Source organism: Pseudonaja textilis, chromosome 1 (genome assembly GCF_049901715.1).
Source record: "Pseudonaja textilis isolate UNSWEBS1 chromosome 1, rPseTex1.2, whole genome shotgun sequence".
NCBI lineage: Eukaryota > Metazoa > Chordata > Lepidosauria > Squamata > Elapidae > Pseudonaja > Pseudonaja textilis.
Genome location: NC_141990.1, coordinates 288121879 through 288148134, shown reverse-complemented (window position 1 = coordinate 288148134; position 26256 = coordinate 288121879). Strand labels below are relative to the sequence as shown.

General features: G+C 37.7%; 1 protein-coding gene across 20 annotated transcripts in view; it reads right to left on the bottom strand.

Annotated features, from left to right (window-relative positions):
• The window catches only part of NRXN3 (neurexin 3), a 1274597-nt gene that overhangs the window by 446266 nt on the left and 802075 nt on the right, over window positions 1-26256 (bottom strand). Inside the window, exon 1 of one of the 20 annotated variants that reach the window (XM_087922072.1) lies at window positions 8177-8501. The exons of the other annotated variants lie outside the window; for them this stretch is intronic. Coding sequence (XP_087778198.1) covers window positions 8177-8414 — 238 coding nt within the window. The 5' untranslated portion in view covers window positions 8415-8501. Of the gene's footprint in view, window positions 1-8176; window positions 8502-26256 lie in introns of those variants that run through there. 20 annotated transcript variants of the gene reach the window in all.

The window sequence follows — 26256 nt, the reverse complement described above, 5'->3', positions numbered from 1 at the left end:
CCCCGCCATAAGATGCAGCTTCCACACATTTGCTTTTTTATTTTCAGGTTAGCTTTGAAGGTGCCTCAACAATAATGCTTTTTCCACCCCAGCTATTCATATTGTTTCAACACACACACATTTAGCAATGGTTATGGGCTTCGATTAGCCACCTGCTGTATCAAACAAGTGTTCTACAGGAACCTTGTTCTCTGAAAAGGAGCAAAGAAGAAACCAACTTAATTAATTCATCATAAGCAAAGGCAAATCTCCTCAGTTTATCCACTAACCAAAGGTATGCATTATTCAACAGCTTAGCCCTAGCAATGAAGACATACAGAGAAGGGCTGGCTAACCATTGGGACCAGCTTTAAATAAGAAACAGACTTAGCAGGGAGCTAAGCAGGGTTAGTAACTGTTTGAGAGGCTGAAAAGCTTGCTATATCTCTATACTTACTGGATCTACCACATATTACGCACACATTCTCACACATTCTCACACGTTATGCACACAAACTTGCACAGAGAATAACAAATGCTGATTTCTCTATTACCCCTAAACATTAGTTGCGCCTTATAGTTCAAGTATAATTAAAGCCTTTTTTTTCTTTCTCTGTCACTTTTTTGGCTTTAATCTTAAACTTGGCTTCCTTGCAGAAATGTAAACATAATTCAGGAAATCTCTCTTTACACAGAACATGCTGGCTGGTAAAATTCTCCAGCCCTGTTTCAACAAGCACAGGTTGCTGTTAAAACTGCAGGGAAGCAAGGTGATTTTTGGATTAACACTGACACTTCTGGTAAGCCCAGTACAAGGCCAGTTCCTATATCACAAACTTCTGATTCAACATTTTACTCAGAATTTGCCAGGCCAGTTACAAAAATAAAATACAGAAGGGAAAAAAAATATTGTGACAATACAACAGCAATGTGTTTTTTTTGTTTCAACAAAACAAAGGAGGAAAGAAAAGGAAAGAGTTTGTTTTGCTTTTTCAGTTATGTAAAAGCAGTGTACGTTTTTGAGATCCATGTTATTAAACCATACAATACAAATCTTTCTGACAGTTATGAAGTATAAAAACTAACATTAAAGCATAGAAATGTGCAATGCTGGATGGGTATGTGTCTGTTTTCAGAGTGCAGGATTTATCATGCGATCTTTTGAACATCAGTTCACATATACCTACACATCCATACATATCAAAACCTACATATACATACACACGTGTGCTCACACATACACATCAAAACTAACCAGCAAGTTTAAATTACAACAGAGAAATCCATTAAAACATCCACTGTCATCCCAGGCAAAAATGGACTCCTGAATCTCTTGATGATGGAAATATTGTTTTTCATTTGCAAATGTTAAAAGGATTTTTCTGAGATTTTAATGAAATGTCCTTGTCTTAACTTGCATACAATGCAGGAAACAGCTTTAGAAGATCTAAAGTGAAGAAAATCAAAACACCCGATCGATGGATGATTTCTGCCATGTAAATGTTAGTTTGTTTATATCTTTATAGGGTTTGATTAACATGGACAAAGTTCATGCCCATAGAGATACTGTGCTACAGTATGGATGGCCAAGCCAAAAATGTATGCACCATCTTAAACTCAATCTGTGCCAAAAGTGCTGGTTCTCACATACAAAGACATCAGCTATGGGAGAGGAGTACCAAAGGAGGACTAACTTCATGCTTTTGCTGTGTGAATTCTGCCTTTTTTGTGTACACATACACACATTTACAACAGGGTCAGAACTTGCAAAATACAGCTTTTTTTAGTTATTTGACAAAGCATTGGATATGGCAGACACCTCTGTTAACATATTCTATTTAATCTATTAATCAGGAGGAGATTAAACAGTGAAAAGTACTTAAAAAAATAACCTTTTCTTGTACTTTACCTCTGTGTTTTAATATTTCAAGCCTACCTCATATACTTCAATGATAATTTGCCCTCTAAATTCATGCTTCTTGAAATGCAAGTATTCCACTACACATTTTTATTTACAATTCGAACACACAGTTACTCTTTGGAGATATATTATTTCCCCAACCAGTTCTGGTATATCCTGGGCCGCTTCTTCTGGCCAAAAATTAAAGTGGTGATTATCATCTCAGAACTATTGATTTTTTTTAAAAAAAAAATCAGGCTAAGAAATCACTTCCTGTGCTGCATCCTGTAACCATAAGAAAGTGCTTTGGCAGATGTACCATATATACTTATCAGTGGCAGTATTGTCCTACTTTATCAATTTATACCATTCAGTGCAGCTCATGAACATCAGCTGTACATGCTAAAATCACCACAGTCTCCGGAGCAACCTGACAGTAATGACTGTTTTTAGCAAATGCCTCCCACATTTTATTTTAACAGTGTTATGAGTACAGACTCCATAGTTTCAATAACAATTGTATTTTTCCCGTTTCTGCCACCTCTTTCTTTCCTTTGTTTGTCATCTAGCTTACTATTTTATGATCTTTCCTCTGGATTAACAAAAGAATAAGCCCAACATGAAATTTGCATTTGTAAAGTTAACTGAGTTACATCTGTGTAGCACACAAACCCAAATATTTGCACATATTGCATATCCCCTAACAGTATATGAAATATGTGGGCCAGTTTGCTGTAATGGTTAAGGCACCAGGCTAGAAATCAGGAAACCATAGATTTTGGTCCCATCTAGACAACAAAGCCAACTGAGTGACCTTGGGCCAGTCATTCTCAGCCCTGGGAAGGAGACAATGTTAAACCACTTCCAAGAAAACTATTGTCCAGGGAGTTGTCAGGAATAAATGACTCAAAGGCAATATATATATGAACAGATGTGTGTATGTGTGTGTGTTTCATTGTTGTGACATTGAGAGTTAGCAACATACAAGTTTCATGAATAATAATTGTTCCAGAATGAGGAAAGCACATTCTACACCAGCTAACCTTAGAACAACAGGAACTGAAGATCACCCCACTCTGACTTGTTTAGAATCTATATTTGCTTTCAAGACTGTATGAAAAGTACCACTCATAGGGAAACTCGCTTTCTATAATAAAAATGGAAAATTAACAGAATTTCCTAGAGTTAGATCATTTCAGGCTGAGATATGGTTTACAACAATACTAGAAGGAAATGTACTGTATTTGTTGCTTGATTTTGTCAGTTTTTATTCTTAAGATTACCTACAGCATGTCCACACTTTATAGCATCATCCAGTCACCACAATGACAAACGTTTGGCCATATTAGGGATATATCTGATTGATGCTATAAATCGGGAATATGGTTATTCTCTTAGCTCATGGTTAAATATCGTAAAGGGACAGAGTAGGAAAGTTTAAGAGTTAGCAAATATTTTGTGAAGTCATATTAATTAGAACTTTGCAGTACTTCAGATATAATTTCAAAATGATATTTTGAGGCCTGTGAGACTGCAAATATTGCAGCTTATTAAAGTAGCTGTGCCTAAAACAGCTAATAGAGAGGTGCTTTAAAGAGCAGCAAACACATGCTACATTTGCAGTCCTGTGCATGCCAAAGGCCTTTTTTGGTATAAAATAAGAAGGGCTGCCTAATCTTAACACTAACAGATGTACTCACTCAAGACAGTACAGAGATAGGTGCTCTTAACATTTAACAATATTATTTTAATGGATTTCTATGCTCTATACTGTTCATAGTTTTGCTATTAGTCTTGTGAAAATGGCAAGATTGGCTTTTTTTTTAAAAAAATGTTCCTTTCTGCAAAGAAATTATACTGTGTATAAACACAGACAGCCTGCTCTTCACTCTACTTTCTTGAAATGTGAGTCAGCAAAACTGTCACTCATCCAATTTTTGAGCATCTCTATCGTACAACATAGAAGGAAACACTGATATAAATTAAGCATGTGTTTTGATAAGAGACCAGATGTCTTTGTAATCCCTTTTTTCTCATGTTCATTCCAAAGAGAACTGCAATCCAAGTTATCTGCATGTACTGTAGAGATGAGCAAAAACTCAAACTGTCGAAGGACTTGAATTCATTGATGGAGACTCCTACTTTTCTTCCCAATCAAGTGTCTGAGGAGAAATGAAGGCAATTGCTTTTATAGAAGCAGCAACAGGAAGGGAAAAGAATTGTCAGAACTCACATTTTGTTTTCTTTCCCTACACAGCAAATGAAGTGAACAGCAAGCTTAGGTTCAATGTGTCCCCCCTCCCCAAAATGTACTTGATTAATATTGGGCTACTATATCCAGGGTACAAAAGTCAAGAGATCCTCTAGAGATGGTTGGAAAAATGTATCAGAAACGAACTCCCTTACCATCCAGTGGCTTTCTGGATTTTTGCAAATTGTATTTGTAACTTTAATTTGGCAAAGATGGCAAAGCAGACCTTACAAAATCAAGTGTGCTTTATCCCAGAGAGGACATAATAATTTGCCTTCCCTGCAACCATTGAAATCCCAATAATCCCAAACTTTTTTTCTTTTAATGGAAAAGTATGCTATTTGTGATTCCTAAACAAGTAGTATTAGGATGTCCAACATCCTGGGTCGGGATGTATATCTTGTGAATTGTATACCAACATATCTATAAAAAGGGGCTGAACCAGCATTTTTTTTGAAAGCTAAAAATATGGGGCTGATAATGAGGGGGAAGTTGTAATTATGATTTAATATTTTTATAATTTTCTAACAAACAACAGGACTGAAGAAACATGCATCTTTACATGATGACAGAAGTTGTTTTTAATTAACTCCACCATGACCTTTACTGATAGACAAAGACTTTGACTCCTCCTATTCCACAAACACTGTAGTTCAATATTCTTCAACGTAGTGCTTTGTAGGTATCATTGGGCTACAACTTCCATAGATGTTCTGAATTTTAGGAGTTGCAGTCCCAATAAACTAGAAAATTGCTATGGTCGCTAGAAGGAACATCTTTTGTTCATATATGTGATAAATAAATGGTTAAAAAAACATGGTAGCAATCCTAAATTGGTTTATTTGGTGGCTCACCTTATCATTCATTTCTTCTTAGCTTTCCTGCAATGCATTCTATCTCCTCTATTTGTTTTCAACCTGTGGGTATCTCTCCATTGGATTGAAGGGAGAATACCTCTAGAGGTCGCCAAACATTAGCAGCAATTAGGAAAGGAGTATAACCTTTATGAAGGAAGAATAGAATTAATTCTAACAGGAATTGTTGCTAATGTTCCAGGTTTGAGACAACGCTTTCCTTCTTCCTTCCCTCAGTTTGTCTCTTCTGTTCAGGAAATAGCAATAAAACTAAGAAACTTAGGCAGCTTCTAGTACCAGTTGATTTTCCTTTCCAGCTTCACAACCCATTGGATTTTGGAGGGGGGGGAGGGAGGAGGAGGGAGGAGGAGGATGAAGCTATCCTATTTCTCCCTTGATACATTTTCCTCTCTGCATTTTATCCTTTTTTTCCCTTCAGATCAGCTATTTTCTCTCTCCTTCATACAGATACAGACACAATTCACACAGTTTTAATTCTATTCCCCAAGAAGCTACCACGATATCAGGTACCTAGGAATCTGTAGTAATTGCTTCCACTAAAATTTTATTGACCTTCAATAAAATATATCAAATAAAACAGAAAGGATTGACAATAGTAATTATTTATGTGGATTGATTAAAAAAAAAAACCTTGCAAGTGGGAGTGGAAGAAATAAATCCAAACATATTTCCAGTATTATCCTTGGGATAATAAAAAAAAATCTTATTTAAATGAGAGCAAGCTCCCTGGACCTCGACCAACTCATAAATAAAGCAGATAAAATATGCAAAAGATTCTTTTGCAAGTGTCCCATACAGAAATGAAAAATAAGGTAGCTTATAAAGCACTTGTCTTCCAATGCTGTATAAAGAAGCATGACTTCTATGGACTTTATGAACACTATAACTTAAGTATATTAAATCAGAGCTCCTTCCTTACTTGCTATCCCCTAGATGTGTTAAACCAGAATTCCCAGCCAACACTACTAAATAATGCTGGCCCAAAGGTTGGAAACTCTGGTCCAACATTTCTGGAGGACAACAGGTTGGGTAAGGAAGCAATATGCAAAATTTTGATGCTGAATATTCAGGTTCAAATTTAATTAAGGGAACACATTAGAAATTTAACACACAAAACTATTACTGATTGATATCTACCTAAATAAAAAGGTATCTTAGCTGCATTTCAGTTTAAAAATATAGAACTTAGAACTTTAAAACAATTTAAAAGTGAAAAAACCATTTACCACAAAATTGATTTGATTTGTGCCTTTATATTATTTAATATAAAATATGTAGAGTGTAGAATCACTATCTTTATAAATGGAATGATTTCCCTGGATTAAGAACCCTGAGATTTGGGTGCCACCCCTTTCAAGAGAATAAATGTCCACAGGCTAGACTTCCAAGTGTATCATTCCAATCCTTAGGAGTATTGCTGCAAGCATTTTGCATCCTGGGACCAACATCCCATTTCAAAATCTCTGCCTATCATGCATGGCATTCTATTCCAAAGGACTGGCACTGCAATTCCACATTATCCTTCTATTTCTATTAGCCTTATTTCTAGTGCCAAGATTAAGAATGAATATATGAAGTTTGTATGAAAGGACATATTTAAAATAACATTTAAAAATCAATACGCTAAGAGTCATTTAAGTCATTTCTGGGCCTCAAACCAAATATGTGTTTAATCAATAGTAAAGATCAGAATTAAGTTTTAAAATGCTAATAAAAGAAAATTAGAAAGATTTCCAAATGCTGTGACCCATTTCATTCTCTCTCAATATCCAAAGTTTATTTGTTCCCTATTTGTACTTACATTGATCTCAGTGAGCCTAGTCACGTAAATAGGCTTTGTCATCTCCCTAATTATTTCTAATGGATTTTTCAGATCACTTCTAGAGTTTCCAATCCATATACCTGGCCCTTCTATGACTTTTAGGTTGCCTTTAGTTAGTCTGTGCCCCTCTCTCCCTCTAGAACAAACTCTTCATTCCATGGAATGAGTTGTTGTCATACTAGTCCTGGGCAGGGGAGAAGAAAGCCCCTTCAGCAAAGTTAAAAACTGTAACTAGTGTTCTTGATGTCTTTCCTTTCAGGCCACTTCTACATGCCTACATTCAATTTCAGATTTGCATTGCTTCTCTCTGCTTAGGTTGGCTTCAAAAACCCTTTAAGGCAACCTTTGGTTTATTTATAGTTTAGCAGGTTGCATATCCATTGTGGTTTGTAAACCATGACTTACGTTTTTTAACATGTGGTACAAACTTAAGCCAATGGGAGTTTATGTAATGCGCCCTAGGGAAGCAAAGCAGGCTTTTGATATTATGGGAACGCTAAGCCCCCATCTCTCCCCACTAACCCACACGCGGTTCTTTCTTAAATGAGGGATTTAGGCTGTTTTTTTCCCCCTTCTCCAGAACCTACCGAGAGGCAGTAACTCCGCTGGGTTATTAAACACGAATTTTCCTCGTGTCGAGAGAAGGAAAGCCCGAGGAAGTCTCGCAGTTGGAAGAAGAGCAGCTCGGATCGTGGGTCAGCAAAATAAGCTTTGAATGTGGGGGAAGGTGGGGCGACTCCCTCACAATCACTCCCGGTGCCCCAAATCTGGCATCGCCACTGCACAGAACCTTTTCTCTTCCCCTATTTCCTCGCCTGCCCTCCCGGCCCTCCTCCTCCAGTGTAGCGAAGAGTGTAGAAAACCGTAACCGGGGACGAGGCATCCTGCGACGCGGAGGCTCCTTCGGTCAGTTCTTAGGCCAGAGGAAGCCGCGGCCACTGTGAGGTGCGAGCAGGCGGAGAAGGGACAGGAGCCGAGAGAGGGAGGGAGGAAGGAACTCCCCGACCACCTGCCAGGGTCAAGAGCTGAGCATACAGCCCAGGGGAAGCCCCCCCCCCGCCCCCCAATCCTCTGGAGCCCGGCAGCTCTATCCCTGGCACTCATCCCTGCTGGAAAGCAAGGCTTTGTGAATATCCCCGCTGGCCGGGAACGAGCAGGCCGTCCTCCGCTTTAGGGCTGTTTTTAAGAGACCGGGGAAAGTTTCTTCCCTTCCTCCGCGGCTCCGATTCGATCCCGCTGTCCCCAGGGGCACCTGTTCGGCTTCTCCCCGCTCCCCAAACCCAAGGACTTTTCCCCGCGCCAGCAAACCACCTCGGGCCGCGCAAAAGGAAGCGTTGAGAAGCACCCACCGTGTCCTCCCCGCAAAGAGACCGGAGAGCGGTAGATCGAAATCGGCACGGAGTGGTGCTTGCTGCCATGGAAATGATGCTCTTGCTGAACCTGCGAAGAGGCGGACGAAGAAGCCGGCAAATCCGCGCCGGAAGAACTCCGCGCCGAGCTTACGATACATCCCCAGACGAGGGAGCCCATCCACAGGGTCCACGCGGGACAGCGTCCTGGTGCTGTTCTCAAAGCAGTGCACCGCATGGTCAAAGCGCACTGAGCCAAAACCCGGAAAGAAGAAGAAGAAGAAGAGGAGGAGGAGCACCTACGGGCCGGGCAGTTCAAATTCCAACCGGGAAAAGAGGGTCAGGTTCATGATGCCAAAGTCCCCATCCTACTTGGTTGCGGGGGGGGGGGGCAATCGTCGCTTCCAAAGTGGGAGTTGCGCACCACAATGGACCGGGCGAGGAATGTGTTAAGAAAGCCGAGCAACACAGGAGCGAGCAATCGAAGTCAACCGCTGCTAGATCCCAAGAGCTGGTTTGGGTGGGTTGGGAGGGTTTGGGGGGGGAATGAGTATTTTTTGGAGGGTAAGGTTCCCTTCAGACGTAGCAAGCTTCTAAGAAGAACCAGCGGAACCACCGCGTACTAAGCAGAGAAGGATCCTATTTTCTCATCTGTCACGATCTCTCTCCAGGTTCACACAATCCACAGGGATTTCCCCTTACCCGTCCCCCTCCCGTCGCCTCACTTTTAACGGGAGAAAGGGAGAGGGAGAGAAGGGGGAAAAAATAGTTGGAGGTGGGGAGGGAGGGGAATGCCGCCCGACACCTTAGAAAGGTTTTTGATTTCGCCCGTACCGGCTTATCCCAATTCCAGTTGCTGGCTTGGTTGCTTCTCCACGGACAAAAAGGTTGCACTGCGGGGATGCTTTGATCTCCTCTTTCACACCGACACGCGCCGGGGAGCCCACACGCACCCAGCAACGGACGGGCACTCGGCAAACTGAACCGCCTTCTCCTCGAATGCGGGACGGCAGCGGAGGAGACCTCGCAGCGTGTGTGCCCAGGAAAAAGGGCCTGTCAAGATCTTCCCCAGGAACTCAAACGGAGCAAACTGAAGGAGCAAAGGTGTTGTTTTGTTTTTAAAGGAGAGATGAAGAGAAAAGTCCAACATCCACAAGAGAGAAATCAGAGTCGAGCTGTCGTCCTCTTTCTTTTTTCCTGTCTTTTTTTCCACCCTCTTCTCTTTCTCCTTTCTTTTTTAAAAAAGTGGAGCAGGATGCTCAGGGTTGCTCAATTAAAGTGAAGGCAGCTAGGAAGCCCAGGTGAAGTGAAGCGAGGACTTCGGGAACCAATTCACAAATGGGCGAGCCGGATGCAAATTGGATCGCTCCCGAGAACCAATCAGAATAGCCCAAACACCCTGCAGAGGGACTGGCTGGTTCCCGGGAAAGGAGGGGCTGAAGTTGGAACCTGCAGTCCCACCCCCTCCATTCATATACAGCTTCTCCAGCCTTACGGTCTCTCTCGCTCTCTCCTTATTCTGATGAGCGGCGTCGCTTTAAATCGTAAAACTTAAATATAGGGGAAGTGGCAAGGAAAGTAACCTAAGCCGTTCGTCACGTTTAGCCTCCGAACGGTGATTATTGCAAATTACTGTTGTCAACTACAACCGATACTGATCGGTGGAGATTTTGCTCCTTGGCTGGCTCAAGACACAAGTTACAGTACAAGAGGTTGTTTTTTGTTTTTTGTTTTTTTAGAATAACCATAGAAAGGAGCATTTGATTTTTTGGAGCTCATCTGAATTTCTAATGCATTGGTCACCTTATCCATCAGAGTATCATCACTGTCTGGAATTGGTGCTGGGGACGAAAATTACCTTCGGCATAAATGGGGAAGAGTGAAATTATAGGGAAGATAGTGGGAGTTTTCCAGCTGTTGAACATGTCTTTATTTCTTCTCTCCTTTCTATCCAAGTTTGTGAGAAGGAAGCGCCATCCCTCCCACCCCATCCCAAACACAAATATTACAATCGAAATCCTGATTTTACAATAGTTTAAAAAAATGACAGGAGCTCTGCTTCCATAGGTAGAGGGAGCGATCAACTCTTTCAATGAATGCACAGAACTACAAGCTTGCGCCACTAGAACCTGAAAGCCATTTTTCAACCGACTCTCTGAAATTACCATTTTATGGTTGCCAACACTCAAGGGAAGAGGAAGAGCTATGTCCTTACTGAGGCAGGAGACAGAAAGAAAAGTGCTTTGTACTGTGGGAGGACCAGGATAAAGAGAGCAGAAGGCTCCCTCCCCCCACCACCAAATATAGTGAGCCCCAGATTGTGTATCAACACCGAGCTTCTCATATGAGTAGACTGCAGTTTTCTCCAACCTGATGTCCTCCAGATGAGTTAGACTATAAGCCTCATTACCACCAGCTGGCATAATTCTAGCAATGACATTAGTTCCTGTGCTTTAATTTATGCTTTAGTGCATTTTCTACCAGTTGTAACCACAGTAGCCAGTTTGGGGAGTTTTGAAAGGAGTCTGGGTAGAATCAAGCTTTCATAGTCACTAATACTGATGTTGGCTGCTTATTACTTCCAGAATTGGAAGCACCAGCCCTATGTGTTGATGTTAATTGTTGAAAGTGGAAATTGTATTGTCCAACCTAGGTTTGTGATTTCCCCAAAGCACCATGACATTCACCTGATCTTTGTATCATAAAAGAACACTGGGCAAGATAAAAACCTGTGGCCTAAACCACCACAGAAATTCCTATAGTTTTAAGTTAATTTTTAAAATCAGTTGTATGTTATGGTGTTTCTTTCTTTTTTCCCTGACTTATCCTAATTATGGATGACAGGGTGAGAGCAATGGCATCGGATTATAAGGATATCTAGGGTTCAGATGGAAGTAGAGATTTTGAACTGAATCTCTGATGTCTTAACTTAGCAACTTAATCTTTTCATTTGCAGAAACTGAGAAAGCATCATTTGCTGAATTTTTTGTCACGTTGTTACTAAGTTGCTGCATTAAAGTGGTGTTTTATTTTGTTCTGGTATGTTTTTGACTTCACACACTGTTTTGTCTGAATTGTTTATCTGAAACAAAATCGATTGAACATTTTATATAGGCTATTCAAGCTATTCAGGCTAGTCAACTGAAGTGCTGAGGAAAAGTATATTGTTTTTCATTTACACCATTATCTTATCACCATTACAAGAGATACTATTTGTTCCATGGAACAAAGTTCGCTGGTTTCCATGCTGTACACATTTCTTTTCCAAAGACCATTACTAATTATTTAGACACAGGAAATGAAATGAGAGAAATAATTCTCCGCGTTTCTTAGGCCTCAACCAAATTAATTTGGTTTTTTAACAGCTGTTCATCAAAACAAACATATGACAAGGGAAGAGAAAGAGGGAACTATAGAATATTTAGACACTAATGTCTTGCAACATCGTCTGTAATTGTCCCCTAAGTCACATTCTCAATTAGGATCTTCAGGTTCCCCCAATTTGGCCAATGTATTGGGATTATATAACTTTGGAGGGGGAAGATCATTCATGCTTCAGGTGATGTGCCTGTACACACATTGCAACATTTTAAAACAGGGCAAGGTTAAAATGATTCAATTGAATTTAAATGTGCATATTAAATATAATTAATACAATTATTTCCCATGTGTTTTATAACTTGCCTCTCCCATCATTGTAAACATTGCAGATCCATTGGAAGTAGTATCTAGGGCTTCAGGGGACTACACATAACTCTATACTTTGCGACAGAGAAATAATTATCTATTTTAAAATGTTCTAATGAAGAAAGAACTGACAGGCGAGGATGTAGTATAAAACATTAATAGAAAGGTGCTCCATACTAATGCATAAACCCTCTGCTCAGAATGCAATGTTAAAAGATGTAAGTGTATACTTATGTAAATAATTGTACAAGATCTGTCTGAAATCTTTAGCTTGCATCATTTGGATTAGAAAGCTAGGGAAACAAAGAGGTTCACATAAGTGCAGATAAACAGCCAGTTAGCAAAAAAGACAGACTTTCAATCACCACCTTTTCATTTTCTTACTCCCAACATGAATTCCCAGACTTATTTCTTAGTTCTTTTTCATCATCTATAGAAAAATCTATCGGGTACACAATCAAAAAAGTCAAATGAAAATATTTAAGGAAAAATGAATTTCTTGATCAACAATCCATTGAGTTAGTTTTAGATACATAAATAAATGAAAGACAATACTAATGCTAATACTGTTTTATTAAGAATGTAATAAAATGGAGGTACACTGATCTTGGGATAGGAAAAGGGATAGGGATAGATGTTCATGAAGGTATATCAGGGTTGTCAAATTCACAGCCAGTGGGTCGGATGCATCATGGCTGATCATGCCCACACCCATTTAGCGAAGGGGGAAAGTTATGATACATCACATGATGTTGTCATGACAACATGAGTTTGATGCTCCTGGTCTATATGGTCACTAAGAGTTAAAAATGACTTGATGGCACATAATAAAAGTGAGCAGAGGAAAATAAAATAAGGAAGGAAGGAAGGAAGGAAGGAAGGAAGGAAGGAAGGAAGGAAGGAAGGAAGGAAGAAAGGAAGGAAGGAAGGAAGGAAGGAAGGAAGGACCTGAATATATTATATTCATATAAATCTGCCTTTAGAACTTTTATCTTAATCTTGTATTCCAGCTCTAATGTCAACAATACCAACAAACAGTACATCTTGTAATATTTATAGTCATCCCAATTAAACCTTGTTTAATATTGACATTCTATTATGCCAAGTATAATCTTAAATTACTTTATTCAATTATTTTCTTTTGTTGGCTGAGAAAAAATACAGAAATTAAATATTCAGAATGAAAGTATTAAGTATTCAGAATAAAATTCATCATTTTTGCATTCTTCTTTTTTGTAAATCTGAAAAATTCTTAAGGAAGAATCCTATCCTGCAAGTTCTCAAATAGTGCAATGTATTCAACATCCAAGGTAAAGTTGGATTTTTTAAAAAAAGCAGTTGATTTTTAAAAAAAATAATGGAAGAAGTAATTGAAAAATATGGTTATCAACATATAATGTTGACTTTCAGTGACTTAAATGGTAAATTGGAAAAGTCAATTGCAATCTTACTTTATGTAGGCCTTTCCTATTTCCTTTTCTCCAAATTAAACTAAGATTGTCAATTAACACATATATAGACATCATTTTAAAAAATCATTGTAAAAGAAAATGAGACTTTCTTTTTAAGTAAGCCTTAGAAAAACTTCAAGTTTTACTTTACAGAAACTTTACTAGGATCTCACTTATCACAAATGTTACATAAGTTCTAAAGCTCCTCTTACAATGTTCTATTCCTCCAAACAGATTCCTGATTTTTATGCCAATTTCTGTCCCTATGTAAGCCAATCAACACAAAGGAATATAATACCCATTTTTAAAAGCCTGGTAAAATATTGAAGACATGGTAGTCCCAGAACGATTCTCATAGACAAACTGTTAAACTGTGCAAGCTTTTCCCAAAAGCTCCTGTTACAATACATACTGTAGTTCATTGTGAATTGCTCTCCAAGGTACTGATTCTAAAGTTCAGCATCTTTATCTGATTTCTTCAAAGCTACAATCCTGAATCTTGTCCTCATTTTTTGGTCTCATCAGACAACTTATTTTGCAACCTCCCACCCAACCATCTACTTGCCATAATGAGGTAAATCATGATGGAGAAGGAATGTCAAGGACTACTTAAAATAAGTAACTCCCAACCTATTTTTCATTTCAGGGGTTGGGATCCTCATATGTACTGGCATAAGGTGGCCATCAAGTAGTTCCTAGAGTCTCTTCAGAAGTGTGAAATGCTTTAGATAACATTGTTATGTAGTGCTAATAAACTTGATCATATATTTCATTAACTTGCATCTTTGGGGAAAAAAACTGAGAAGTGATAAAGGTGCTTTTCTCCTCAGCTTGTTTTCATGCCTAAGGCAGGACTACAACCTACAGTCTGGTTTCTAGTCTGGTGCCTTAACCATTAGATGAAATCATTGTCGGGGATTATATTTACAGCTTTATAATTCACTGGTAACTCATATATTAAACAACTATCATTGGAGGAAGTGGGCAGATTATGTATCTATTTATCCATTCATTGATCCACCCATCAATCCATATTCATTCAGACAATTTACTCCATAATTCTCCCCCTGCAAGTATTTGAAAATCCTATGCCTGTTATCAACAACCCTTATAATGTCATTTAATTTCAAATGCTACCCAGTGGTCCTTAGCAGTCACAAAAATAAAACAACATCAACAAAATTCTAATCTCAAATTGAAAAAAGATAATTAGCCATCTTATGTTTTCTCTCAATCCCTTTCTTTCACTTCTCATGCTGAAGTAAAGTAATTCAAAAGAAGTAATTGGATACATTTGGATCCTAATGATTTATCTTTGTTATTTTGGTGATCAAGCCAAACTTCCTTAACCTTTTAAATGGAATTTAAAAAAGATTACTCAACCAAATGTCTAGACTGAAAAAAAATCACAGTATTCAAAACCCAATTAATATTTCCTCTAAACTAACCTAAAAGCCATTAATATTGGTGATTCTTGCACTTCTAGACTATTCGCTTCTAGCACAGAAATTTTTAAAGTATTAGTTAAGTGTATACAGATATTTTTTCCAAGAAAAATGAACAAAATTGCCACTGAATGCTAACATTTATCTCTAACATTACTGCAGATTTTCTTTTGATTGGGTCTGAAAAGATTGAGCTGAGATAGTCTTCACATTTGAAATCCAGAATTCTGTTCTCAGTGTTTAAGCTGAAAGAAACTGTCAGATACATTTACAAGTGAATTGCCAGATGAGACAGCAATTAAACCAAAAAGCTTATCACTTAGGGCAAAAAGTAAAAGTGTTCTTAATTACAGTTTGTGTAATGCATTCACCATGCTTGCCTGCTATACTAATTGTTGCTTAGCATTAACTATAGTTAAAGTACTCACCTAGACATCAGTTCTAGATGCTGGATAGTGTTTTGTGAATCTTGCTTCTTGCTGAATGAGTAATTGTTGCTTAACTATCAGTTAATCAATTTGGGTTTGGATAACATACTAGACCACAAGAGTAATACTAAACCCTAAAGACTTGTCACTTGGCCCAGAGTCAATTTATGAGGAGGGCAACTATATAAATCTGATAAATAAATATATAAAATAGTGCAGCTGACAGGTTGGTGAAGCAGAAGAGAGACATGGAGAAAAGTGAGATGAAAACATATTGTGCTCCATCTTTCTACTCCACCGATCTATCAGCTGAGATATTTAGAACACGGGTTGAAAGCTCTTCCAGAAAAGCATAAAAATGTTCAGAAATAATCAGAATGACATGGCATGAAGAAGTTCCATACTGTGATCACTAGCTAAAGTCCTCACCCCAAATATCTATCTAGAGTTACCAATCTGGCTCATAAAATATTAAGGACTGAAAATTATGACTATTTTTCTCATGGGCTAGTCATTCTACAGTATATAGGAGGATAAATGCAATCAGGGACTCAAACAACTGTTGCACTGAAATTCTCCTGTGTTAAAAGGACATTACCAGTCATCACACATATCACAGAGGCAGCAGAGAGCCAGTTTGGTCTAGTAGTGAAGGTACCAGGCTGGAAAGCAAGATATTGACTTCAGGCTCTATCTTAGCCATGAAAGCTAGCTGAGTAACTTTGAGCCTCAAATGATTGTTGCTTTGGGAAAAATTGGAAGGTGTGTTGGTTATGTTCCTTGCCCTGAATTTAAACAAACAGGCATATAAATAAATAGTAAATAAATGTGAAGAAGGGAGAGAGAGAGAGAGAGAGAGAGAGAGAGAGAGAGAGAGAGAGAGAGAGAGAGAGAGAATAATCATCCTATCCCCCAAGTCAGGATTAGAAAAATGCTCATTACATCAAGGAAGTACTCTGAAATAAGACTACCAAACCTCTCTCGTACATCGTAAATCTCAATTCAGTCAGTGCATTGTTTAAATGCTAGGCAGCTGAAAGTATTTGTAAGTAACTGAATGGATGGAGAGGAATACTTTCTGTCTATACAACAACGAAATGTATTGTTCCTTGTTTGAGGAGTGAACAAATGATCTGGATACTTCATATTTCCAGGGAAAGTTATATACTGCATTTAGTTTAATTAGACATGCACATGTTCACATACTCCCTTCCTTATACTGTATATAAGCAAAACCTTAACCTGCTTCTCCATGTATTTATTTCCTTGTTTGTTAGCCAGGATCATTTACAAAAGTAAAAAGAAAAGAATGAAGGGAATAAGTTCAGGAACAGCAAGCCAAGAAAGTATTTAATTTGAGATTTTTTTTCCCAGTGTCATAATTTTAGGATGCAGTGAGGACTTCTCTCTTAGGAGACTTCAGATGAAATAAGCCAAGAAATATAGTCCTTCATCTTTTTTCAATTTATAACCCAGGCTTGTCTCCATGCTTATGTTAAACATACAAGATCCTATTTAATTTTTTTTAAAGAAAAAGAAACAATTCTTCTAAAAATGGTTATAATTTTAAATAGTGCACTAGATGTATTAGACAGAAGACAAATAGACTAATATTATCTATTTAGGAGTGGTGAATGGAAGAATGAATTCTTATAAAAGAAAAAGTTCTGATATAGTGAGTTCTGATATTGTTATCTCTAGAAATCTGACACTGAATGTTGTAATAGTATTTTCCATGGGATAAAAAAGCCAGAAACTTGATGAAATTATATAATAATCTTAAAATATTGCATCTTCATTGGTCTAATATATTGTAATACAAAAGTTGGGTTTCTTCCTATTATCTTCATGGCTAGGTTTTTCTTTTAATAACATGGTCAAGTAATACTTTGACCACACTGGATTTTGTTTCTTTATGGGCTTCTACATCAATAATATATTACAGATAGTAAGCAGATCAAATAATTCCACACTAGTTAAAGTAAGAACAGACAGCTCACTGAAAGCACTAATCTAAGGCATTTTTAAAAAGGCTGGCAGAAGATAAGATTATCTGATGCTGTTAATGATATCACAAGAATGAGGTCACAAAATGCAAAGGTGCATAAAATCCTGGAGAAATGATGTCTACCAAGCCATGAAGAGTCAGAAGCAACTGAACAGTAGTACCACTTTTCTAATATCTATTGCATCCATACCTGATTTTGATCAATTCCTACAGTTTTTTTCTATTAAGTGCTTCTTAATTATGTAAATGAAACAAGCATGGAAATGGTATGCATGTATGCACTGATCAAATTAGCTATGCCTACCTTAAAACTGCATAATTTGAAAAGTTGTAGTGTTGCTTTTTAGAATTTCTGGTGTATGTTGAAAAGTTATACTACAGTTTGTTAGCTGTTCCACTTAATATGATGAGAAATCAAATGGTCATCAACTAAGGGTCTGCACTATATACATTATGAAAGTTTAAAATAACCACGTATGTAATTCTCATATTTTGTACAGAAATCTCTTCCACTCTTTTAGATTGAAAGGAAAGAAGGTATGTTCTAATGTTTCCAATGAATTCTAGTTAGCAGGATGTGCAAATTAAGTTACATTGAGTCAGTTAAATTAGTAGGACTCTTTAATTGCAAGATGTTCAGACAAAGCAGAATGCTTATCCATTAAGTAGGAAAAACTATAGATACATTGTGGGTTCTCTGTGCATCTGCTATAAAACCCAGAATGGGCTGTAACAGTAATAATAATTAGCATTTATATAGCACTTTAAAGTGTTCAAAGTGTTTCACATATGTTATCCTGGTAATCTTTACAACACTCCTGTTCAGTAATAGGGCAATATATTATTATCCCCATTTATATCCCCCAACTCTATCCATTTGGAGTTCAATGGGTTTCAGGTGGTAGATAAATTACATTTGTAGGTAAGCTGAGATTTGCAAAAAAAACAACAACCCTAATTTATAAAAGGCTATTTGATAAGTTCACAGGAAAGATGGCATTTATGTTGTCAGCTTCTTAGCTTATAGCTTACTGAGAAGCTCATTAGAATCTGTGAATTGGGTCAGGAGGGAAAATAACTCATAGCAGATTATATTGTTTCCATACAGGCCCAGGCACAGTTTGTGGCATTTCCTGTTAAAAACACCAGATAACAGGTGATGAGAAAGAGATTTAGCTGAGATAACAACCAAACTAACAATATTGGGCTAGTTTGGTTGGGATGCAAAAATGCCTTATCTGTCATGCTGTTTCCAGCTGTTTCTTAAGCAAACTTCAGAAATTCCAGGATAGATTGCAGTAGGTTGGCAACAAATCTGGATTGCTGAAGTGTTGGTGCTTGATTTCACTTATGGCCACCATAAGATCTGATCAGTTGATTCCATATTTCTTGTTTCCATCTTTCTTTCTTGATCATCCATGAAAAAAATGGTAAATCTTACTGGCTGGCTCCTGTGTGTACTGGCCTGCCCCTTTGTTTTAGGAATTAATCCTTGCTTGCTGGTTCCCATCTTTTTCCATTGTTTTTCCAGATGCTTTTTACCTGGATGTTTTCACACATGGATGCTTTCACACATTATCTTTTTTGACATTAATACAGATATTTTATTTTTTTCCCCTTATTATAGCATCATTGTTTTGATGCTACAATAATCAAAGCAACATGGAAATAGGCTGTTCTTAAGTTCTTCTGTAGATACATGGAATCTTCATAACTAGGAAAAACTGATACTTCATTGATGTGAAAAAAATGTTCCTAAGAGTAAAATAAAGATGTTTTTTAAAAATAAGGCAACTTATTTAGTCCTCCTTTAAACACCAAATCTGGCAGGATGAATCTCTTGGTCCTACTCTTCTCAGAATTATTTTTATGATGGAATAGGAGAATAATGTACACTATTTTGTACAAATAAAGGTGGGTCATAAATCATACTGAGAAAACAAATCATAAAACAAACCAAGAGCCAGTTTGGCATGGTGATTAAAGCTGAAAACCAGGAGAGTGTGAATTCTAGCCCTGCCTTAAACACAAAGCCAGCTGAGTGACCTTGGGATAGTCACTCTCTCTCTCTCTCTAGCCCTGGGAAGGAGACAAAGGCAAGCCACTTCTGAAATCTCTCAAGAAAATTGCGGTCACTTTTCTGGGCAGTTGCCAGGAGTCACCATGGACACAAAGGTACAAATCAGATCAATCATCTATAGGATAGATTCCTGTGCTCAAAACACTGTATTCCAGAGCAGAATTGCTACCCTGGAGAATACGTAAGGAAGTTTTCCCCATAATGTTCCCTTTTAGATAAATTAGATAAATGGTGCAAACTTCAAATAATCTGGACAATGAGTGGTGGATTAGAGGAGTAAAGGATTGTTGGAGTCCAGGTCAAAGATATCTAGAGATAACCAGGTAGAGTAAATTCATGTAGTTGATATGAAAATACATGGAAAGAGATAGGACTAAGCCAGATACAACTTGCTAATCTTCTGCTATAAATATTCAGAAAATAATAAATACATTTTCATAGTTTATATTCATCTTTTTAGCCCCATTGTAATTTGAATTTGAACAGAATGCATATTTATTTCCACAGAATAGCCATCTCTTTCAAAATGGTCAGAAACTTTAAAACTCATTACATTTTCTGCCTTTGATAAGCAGTTTTTATTTTCTCTCATGATTCCTTTCAAGTTGTTTGATTGCTCAGTTGACATGAATGGGCACAGTATTAGTGTGTGGGAGTAGGGTGTGTTTGTAGTGGGAGGGGGAGAAATTCATCATTCAACCCTCTAGTTTTATTTTCTTTCACTCTTCAGAACCTATACAGTGGAGTGGGAAGGTGCCAAATCCCATTTTAGCTTCTGTTTAGAGCATCTAAATGTCAACACAAAGTCCTGTTAACTTCAATTATTCCCAAATGTTCCTAGTTCTAAAATGGGTTGCTCTTTTTTTCCCACCTCTTTTCTGGAAGTCAGTCTCCTACTGAAACCCACCTCTTCCTGACTTATCTAAGCTAAATATATTCATATCTTTTCTATATGTAGAAAGGACCTATAATATATCTTTGTAATTCTATTCCAAATCCCTTCTAAGCAAGTGAACAAACTACATAACTCCAAAGATAACAGATAAACAGATAACAGATAATCAGAGTTGGAAGGGACCTTGTAGGTCATCTAGTCCAACCACCTGCCCAAGCTGGAAATCCTACACCATTTCTGACAGATGGGAGTCCAATCTTTTTTTGAAAGTATCAAGTGATGGAGCTCCCACAACTTCCAAAGGCAGGCTGTTCCATTGGTTGATTGTTCTCACTGTCAGAAAGTTTCTCCTTATTTCCAGGTTAAATCTTTCCCTGTTCAGTTTCCATCTATTATTCCTTGTCTGACCTTCAGGTGATTATCCTGTTCATTGTTTTTTTGTGTGAAAATATGGAGACATTTTATTTCCTAAGGTTTGGAGAATGTTGAAAATTACAATGTAATTTGCAAATTTTGATCAGACAATTCTTTCATTAGTATATATTTCATTTTTGTTGTTAACATGGTGTTCCCTGATAACTCCTCTCTTCCATTAAATCTCATCTTCTGTTATTCATTCTGTTTTACAACATAAACTCAGATATTCCTAAATGACTACTATTTTAAAGTTTTCTTACATGAAAGTTTGCCAAGTGATAAAGTAAAAGTGCATTACTTTCAGAGGACCAGCCTACTTTTAGTATGTGATTTAAAAAATTGTTTGGTCACATTCTGGTCCTGGGTGTATAGAATTAATTCCATGTTAGAAATATATGTATCCTTTTCAACAATTACATCTGATATAAACAATAACACAGAAGATATCACCAAACTATTCTCAGCCATTTTCTCAGTACCTGGCAACATTAGGAAGCTTACTAGATATTTCATACTGGTGAGTCTATACTGACTCATGTGTTTATATTATCCATATAGTTTTAGAAAGGGGAGCTAGATGTTATTTGTTTAATACCAAACGTCTTACAATACCAAACATCTTTCATGGCCTTCTCTGCTGTGGCTCGGACTGTCTGGGACATCGTGCCCCATGAGGCGAGATCCGCACTCACACTTTTGGCATTTCAAAGGGCCCTGAAAATCTTGCTCTTCAGTTAAGCCTGGGGCCCCAAGGGGTGTGTGTGTCATACAGGAGGTGGTTAAGGTCCCACCTGAGATAAGACCCCCACCTCCTCCCTATATGCATCTTGATGACTTCTTTGCCATTTTCATTCATTCTTAAGTCAATTGTTGTGTTAATATTTATTGTTTTAACTTTTTAATGTTTTATCTTGTTGCTTTATCATTTATAAGCTGAGATGGACAGCACATGGGTTAAATAAATAAATAAAGTAATGCTGACCATAGATTTATACCGCTACTTTTTCATGTTATTTATATTGTCTATATTCCTGACCAACCCACATCAAGAAGAGGGCCTCTGCCCTCTCCTGTCTGAACTCTCTTATGTTACATTTGATTATTTTCATTGATTCTTGCAGTACTTTAAACAGAAAGCATAAAGATGCTGCAGGCAGAAAGTTTGTTGGTTTTTGACTTAGATCTTGTTGCCTGTATGTAAAATTTGCTTTCTGTTTCTCTTTTTTTTTTTTTTTGTTCTGACCTAATTCTCCTTCAAGCTTCCTTGACTGTTGGATCTCCCTTACCAGTTTTTCTTTCTTTTGTACTATGTTTCCTATTTTCTGGCTTGCCCACAAAAGAAGAAATTTGCGCTGTCTGCATTTCAATATAACTTATCCAATTATACAGTTACATACTAGTGTCTACAGTTTTGCAATTCAGAAAGTATATAAAAATGTAATGAAATGTTTTGTATCAGAGAAAATCATTTGGGAAATCAAAGTATTAGATAAAATGTCAATCTTGGGAAGATGTTTACACAGAATAAATAGAAAAATGTGCAAGAAAATTCATATTGTTGTCTATATAAAAACAAATTAAAATGAAGGCTGGTACAGAAAGGGGGCAGAATGAATGTGAAGTTGGAAGAATGGGGATCTAAGCAAAATTTAATTGATCAGTAGCAGAATGGAAAGGAATTATTTGGATAGATGTCAAAAGAAATATGAAATGTCATTGTCATTTCTCAATGACAATGTCCAGGCAACTCAAAACACTATGTAATAGTCTCACTCTGATCTTATAGTAAACAGATAGTGAATTTCATGAAATTGGACCATGATGTTATATATTTATCTAAAAGAATATTCAATACTACAAAAACCTGGTTTCTTTTTAAATTCATGCTAAGTCTTTAATGCTAATAATATGCTATAAAGTAACTATAACTACAAAATAAACATTCAGGAAGGACAATAGCATTTTCCTTAACACCATCTAAACTATTAGCTCAATTCTGCTAAGTCTGTGGCTCTCCAAATCTTGCTGAATTATAAATCCAAATATGCCAACATGGGTAATAACAATAGAGGTTGGGAAATCTAGTTCAGCATCTGTATTGTCACTGTTTCCACACTCCACCCTATGTTATTTTGGGGAAATACAGTGTCATTTAAAATAATAATAATCCAGGAAACAATTGAGAAGCCAGCTCCGTTGCAGATTATTGGACAAAGCTAGAGTCCATAGTTTTATGTAAATGTGCAACAGCAGAAATATTTTGTGTAGATGGGAATAAAAGTCTTTCTAAGTTTCAGTTTCAAAAACTGGGAATAATTATGGCTTTGGATGTTTGGAGCAGGTGAATGGAAATTTTCTCAGCTTCTGTTACGTTCTACACAGCTGTCGATTTCAGAAATGAGAAAATTCCTTCACATGCAAGACATGTCCTAATATGTCATTTGACCTGCTTCTTTCTCTCTTGTGTGAACACCAGACATTTTGGGTGGTGTATATGGGGTGAGTGGGGCTGTTGAAAGAGATTTCTTTGAAGATTGCATAAATCTGAAAGACTGATTATATGCCTTTTTCCTCTCCTTATTTATATAGCTTTTGAAATAAATTTCCTATGTGGTCCCTTTTGATTTAACTTGCTGCTGCCAATTCTGCCATTATTTGAGGTTTACATTTTTTCTTGAATGGGCCTTGAATTGAAAACTAGATTTCTTTCCAATTCCCCTCACTTGTGAGGCGAGAGGAAATGAAAACGCCTGTCAGCAAAAGTAATGTGTTTAATACTGTGCCAACCCTACACATCAGCAGAGATTTCTGTGTATTGCAAATAATTCTATCACCAACCTATATTGCTCAGCTGTGTTTTTATCTCTGTTGTAGGATAATATCAATATTTCAAAGTGTGAGACAAGGAATGTTTTATGAGATTGATGTGGGAAAGAAGTGTGACAAATATGTAAGGGCAGAGGAAAATGCCTATTCTCAAAAATGCTTTACTTCCCATGGGGATTTGCTGAATTTGTTCTTCTTCCTCCAGAAACCTACTGGATGCTCTTTGGAAAATACGGTTATTTAATACCAGGGCGGAGGACAATATATATAACATATATGTATATATGTATGTATGTATGTATGTATGTATGTATGTATATTCTTAATTATTTCAAATATAAAGAATCTCCAATTCAACCCTAGAATTAGAGTTAAAGGGCAAAATCTTATCAGATTAGTAGAGATTCTTCTGCCCTCCTCTCTCCACCTTTTCAAGATTCTTCAAACCTCTTTGAGAATCTTAGAGATTTTTCTGAAATGCTTTTGAGGCTACACATGAACTACAGGGGGACAGTCAATTGTCCTTCTCATTTCATCAACAGAAATTGCCCATGTTTGTGGAAGAGTGCAATTAGATTCCAAGCTACCTTTTCTTTTAAAAATGAAATGTGAGTAATGGGATTGCAGAGTTCTGAAAGGAAAATGGACTGTATCCATTGTAGGTAAAATATAATTGTTTTTAAAATGGTGCTACATATACAACTTGCCAGCAAACATTTTATTTTCCTTTTGTTTATTAGGTAAAGTTAAAAACAGTGATTTCCTCACTTAGAGCCTGCATATTTATCCTGATGCATATGTAACAGGCCTACATAGTAAAGGAGTTCAGAAAATGACTAACTAACTAAATGAATGAATGGGATTCAGACAGCATGATAAGGCATATACTGTTCTGACCCAAACCTTGTTCAAAGGAAACAAACATGAAACAGATGTAACAGCAAAACCTTTTAATGATTCTTTACAAATTCCATTCCTTCATGGTTAAAAGGCTGTTTCAAACTAATTGTCTCTGATATGAACAAGTCTTGCCAAGGTTGTTCAAGACTGCCAAGAATACTAGATAAAGTTACTAAGAAATATTTCAAACACAAAGAGTCTCCAAACACTGACCAAGATATTCCAAATGTCCACAAGGTTTGAATACAACAACTTCTTTGCTTCCTGCAAAGAACTCCAGTTTCTCAGCTGGTTTTCATCTCTTAAGGGAGGAGCCATTACCTTGCAGCCTTACTCCCGAGTAGCCCATGCTGCTGCAGCTGCTCTTTCCTTCGAGCAGCCCTGCACGCACACCCATTGGGCACAGGCTCCTCGGGGACCTCTTCATCACTGCTGTCAGCCTCCACAATCTCCGAAGGCATCATTCTACTCCCTGATGGTTCTGGCCACATCCCTGCATCACACACAGGCCCCTCATCTGAGTCCTCGCTCTCTGAGACCTCAGCCATCCACACCTGCTGCCAGTGAACCACAACATATATACACAGATAATTAGAAAAATCTGAGCTTGAAACCAATCAAGCACTACATATTCACATAAATCTGGCTTCTTGCTTGCCTACAGTTGTATGAACACAGCCATATTCTATCTTCAAATGGAGTACTTTTAAATCACAAGGAAGTGAATGATTAAACACTGTGTTGCTGTTATCTTAAACTTTCTCTTTCCAGTGCTGCTGATTAATACTGATTTTTCAGAACAAATATAAAAATCCAGGTGCTCAGCTTGGAACAGACTCAAGATATTTGGTAACGTAACTCCTATCTTCGTAGCTTTCAAGAAGCAGATGAAAACATGGCCTTTTAGAGGACTTCTGGGAATTAATGATATACAGCAGAGGTCTCCAAACTTGGCAACTTTAAGACTTGTGGACTTCAACTCCCAGAATTCTCCAGCCAGCTTAATTCTGGGAATTGAAGTCCACAAGTCTTAAAGTTGCCAAGTTTGGGGACCCCTAATATACAGCAACATCATTGCCTATACTTTTACAATTTTAGTCTTTCATGTGTAGCTATAATTTTAATTATTTTTTTTAATTCCGATTGTGTAATATATCTGTAAGCCACCTTAAAAGCAGTTGGGTCCAGGCAGTCAGGTTAAATATTTATTTCAAAATTCCCAAATTCACAGCAATCTAATGAAAAATTATTCTGTGTCTATTCAGAATTATTTATTCTGCTATTTGTAATTTATAAGAACAGTGTAAAAACAATATAAAGTACCATACAAAAATATAAGCATTGACTGAAATGCAAAAAGAACAGTGGTTCTATGGTTACTACCGGTTCAGTGGTTACTACCGGTTCTGTGGGCGTGGCTTGGTGGGCGTGGCGTGACTTGGTGGGCAAGGCTTGGTGGGCATGGCAGGGGAAGGATACTGTACAATCTCCATTCCCCCCCCGCCCCACTCCTGGGGGAAGGTTACTGTAAAATCCTATTCCCTCCCCACCCCACTAACCTGCTTTCCAGCTCCGTTCCCCTGTACAGGGCAACAAAAGAAGACCCAGCCGATCAGCTGGGACTCAGGAGGCAGAGAATAGATGGGGGAGGGGCCAGTCAGAGGTGGTATTTGCCGGTTCCTCAAACTACTCAAAATTTCCGCTTCCGGTTCTCCAGAACTGGTCAGAACCTGCTGAATACCACCTCTGAAAAAGAATTACCACCAACCATCAGTATACCCATTATGCAGGCTTTGCCATACACCCAGATCCTCATACCTGATGGCAAAACTATTATGGCATGAAAGACTGTTAGAGTCAGAGCCAATCTGATCTCCAGGATAGTGACAGTTCAAAGGACAGTTGTCATGACAGAAATAGCCCTCTTCCTGGGTCCACCAAAT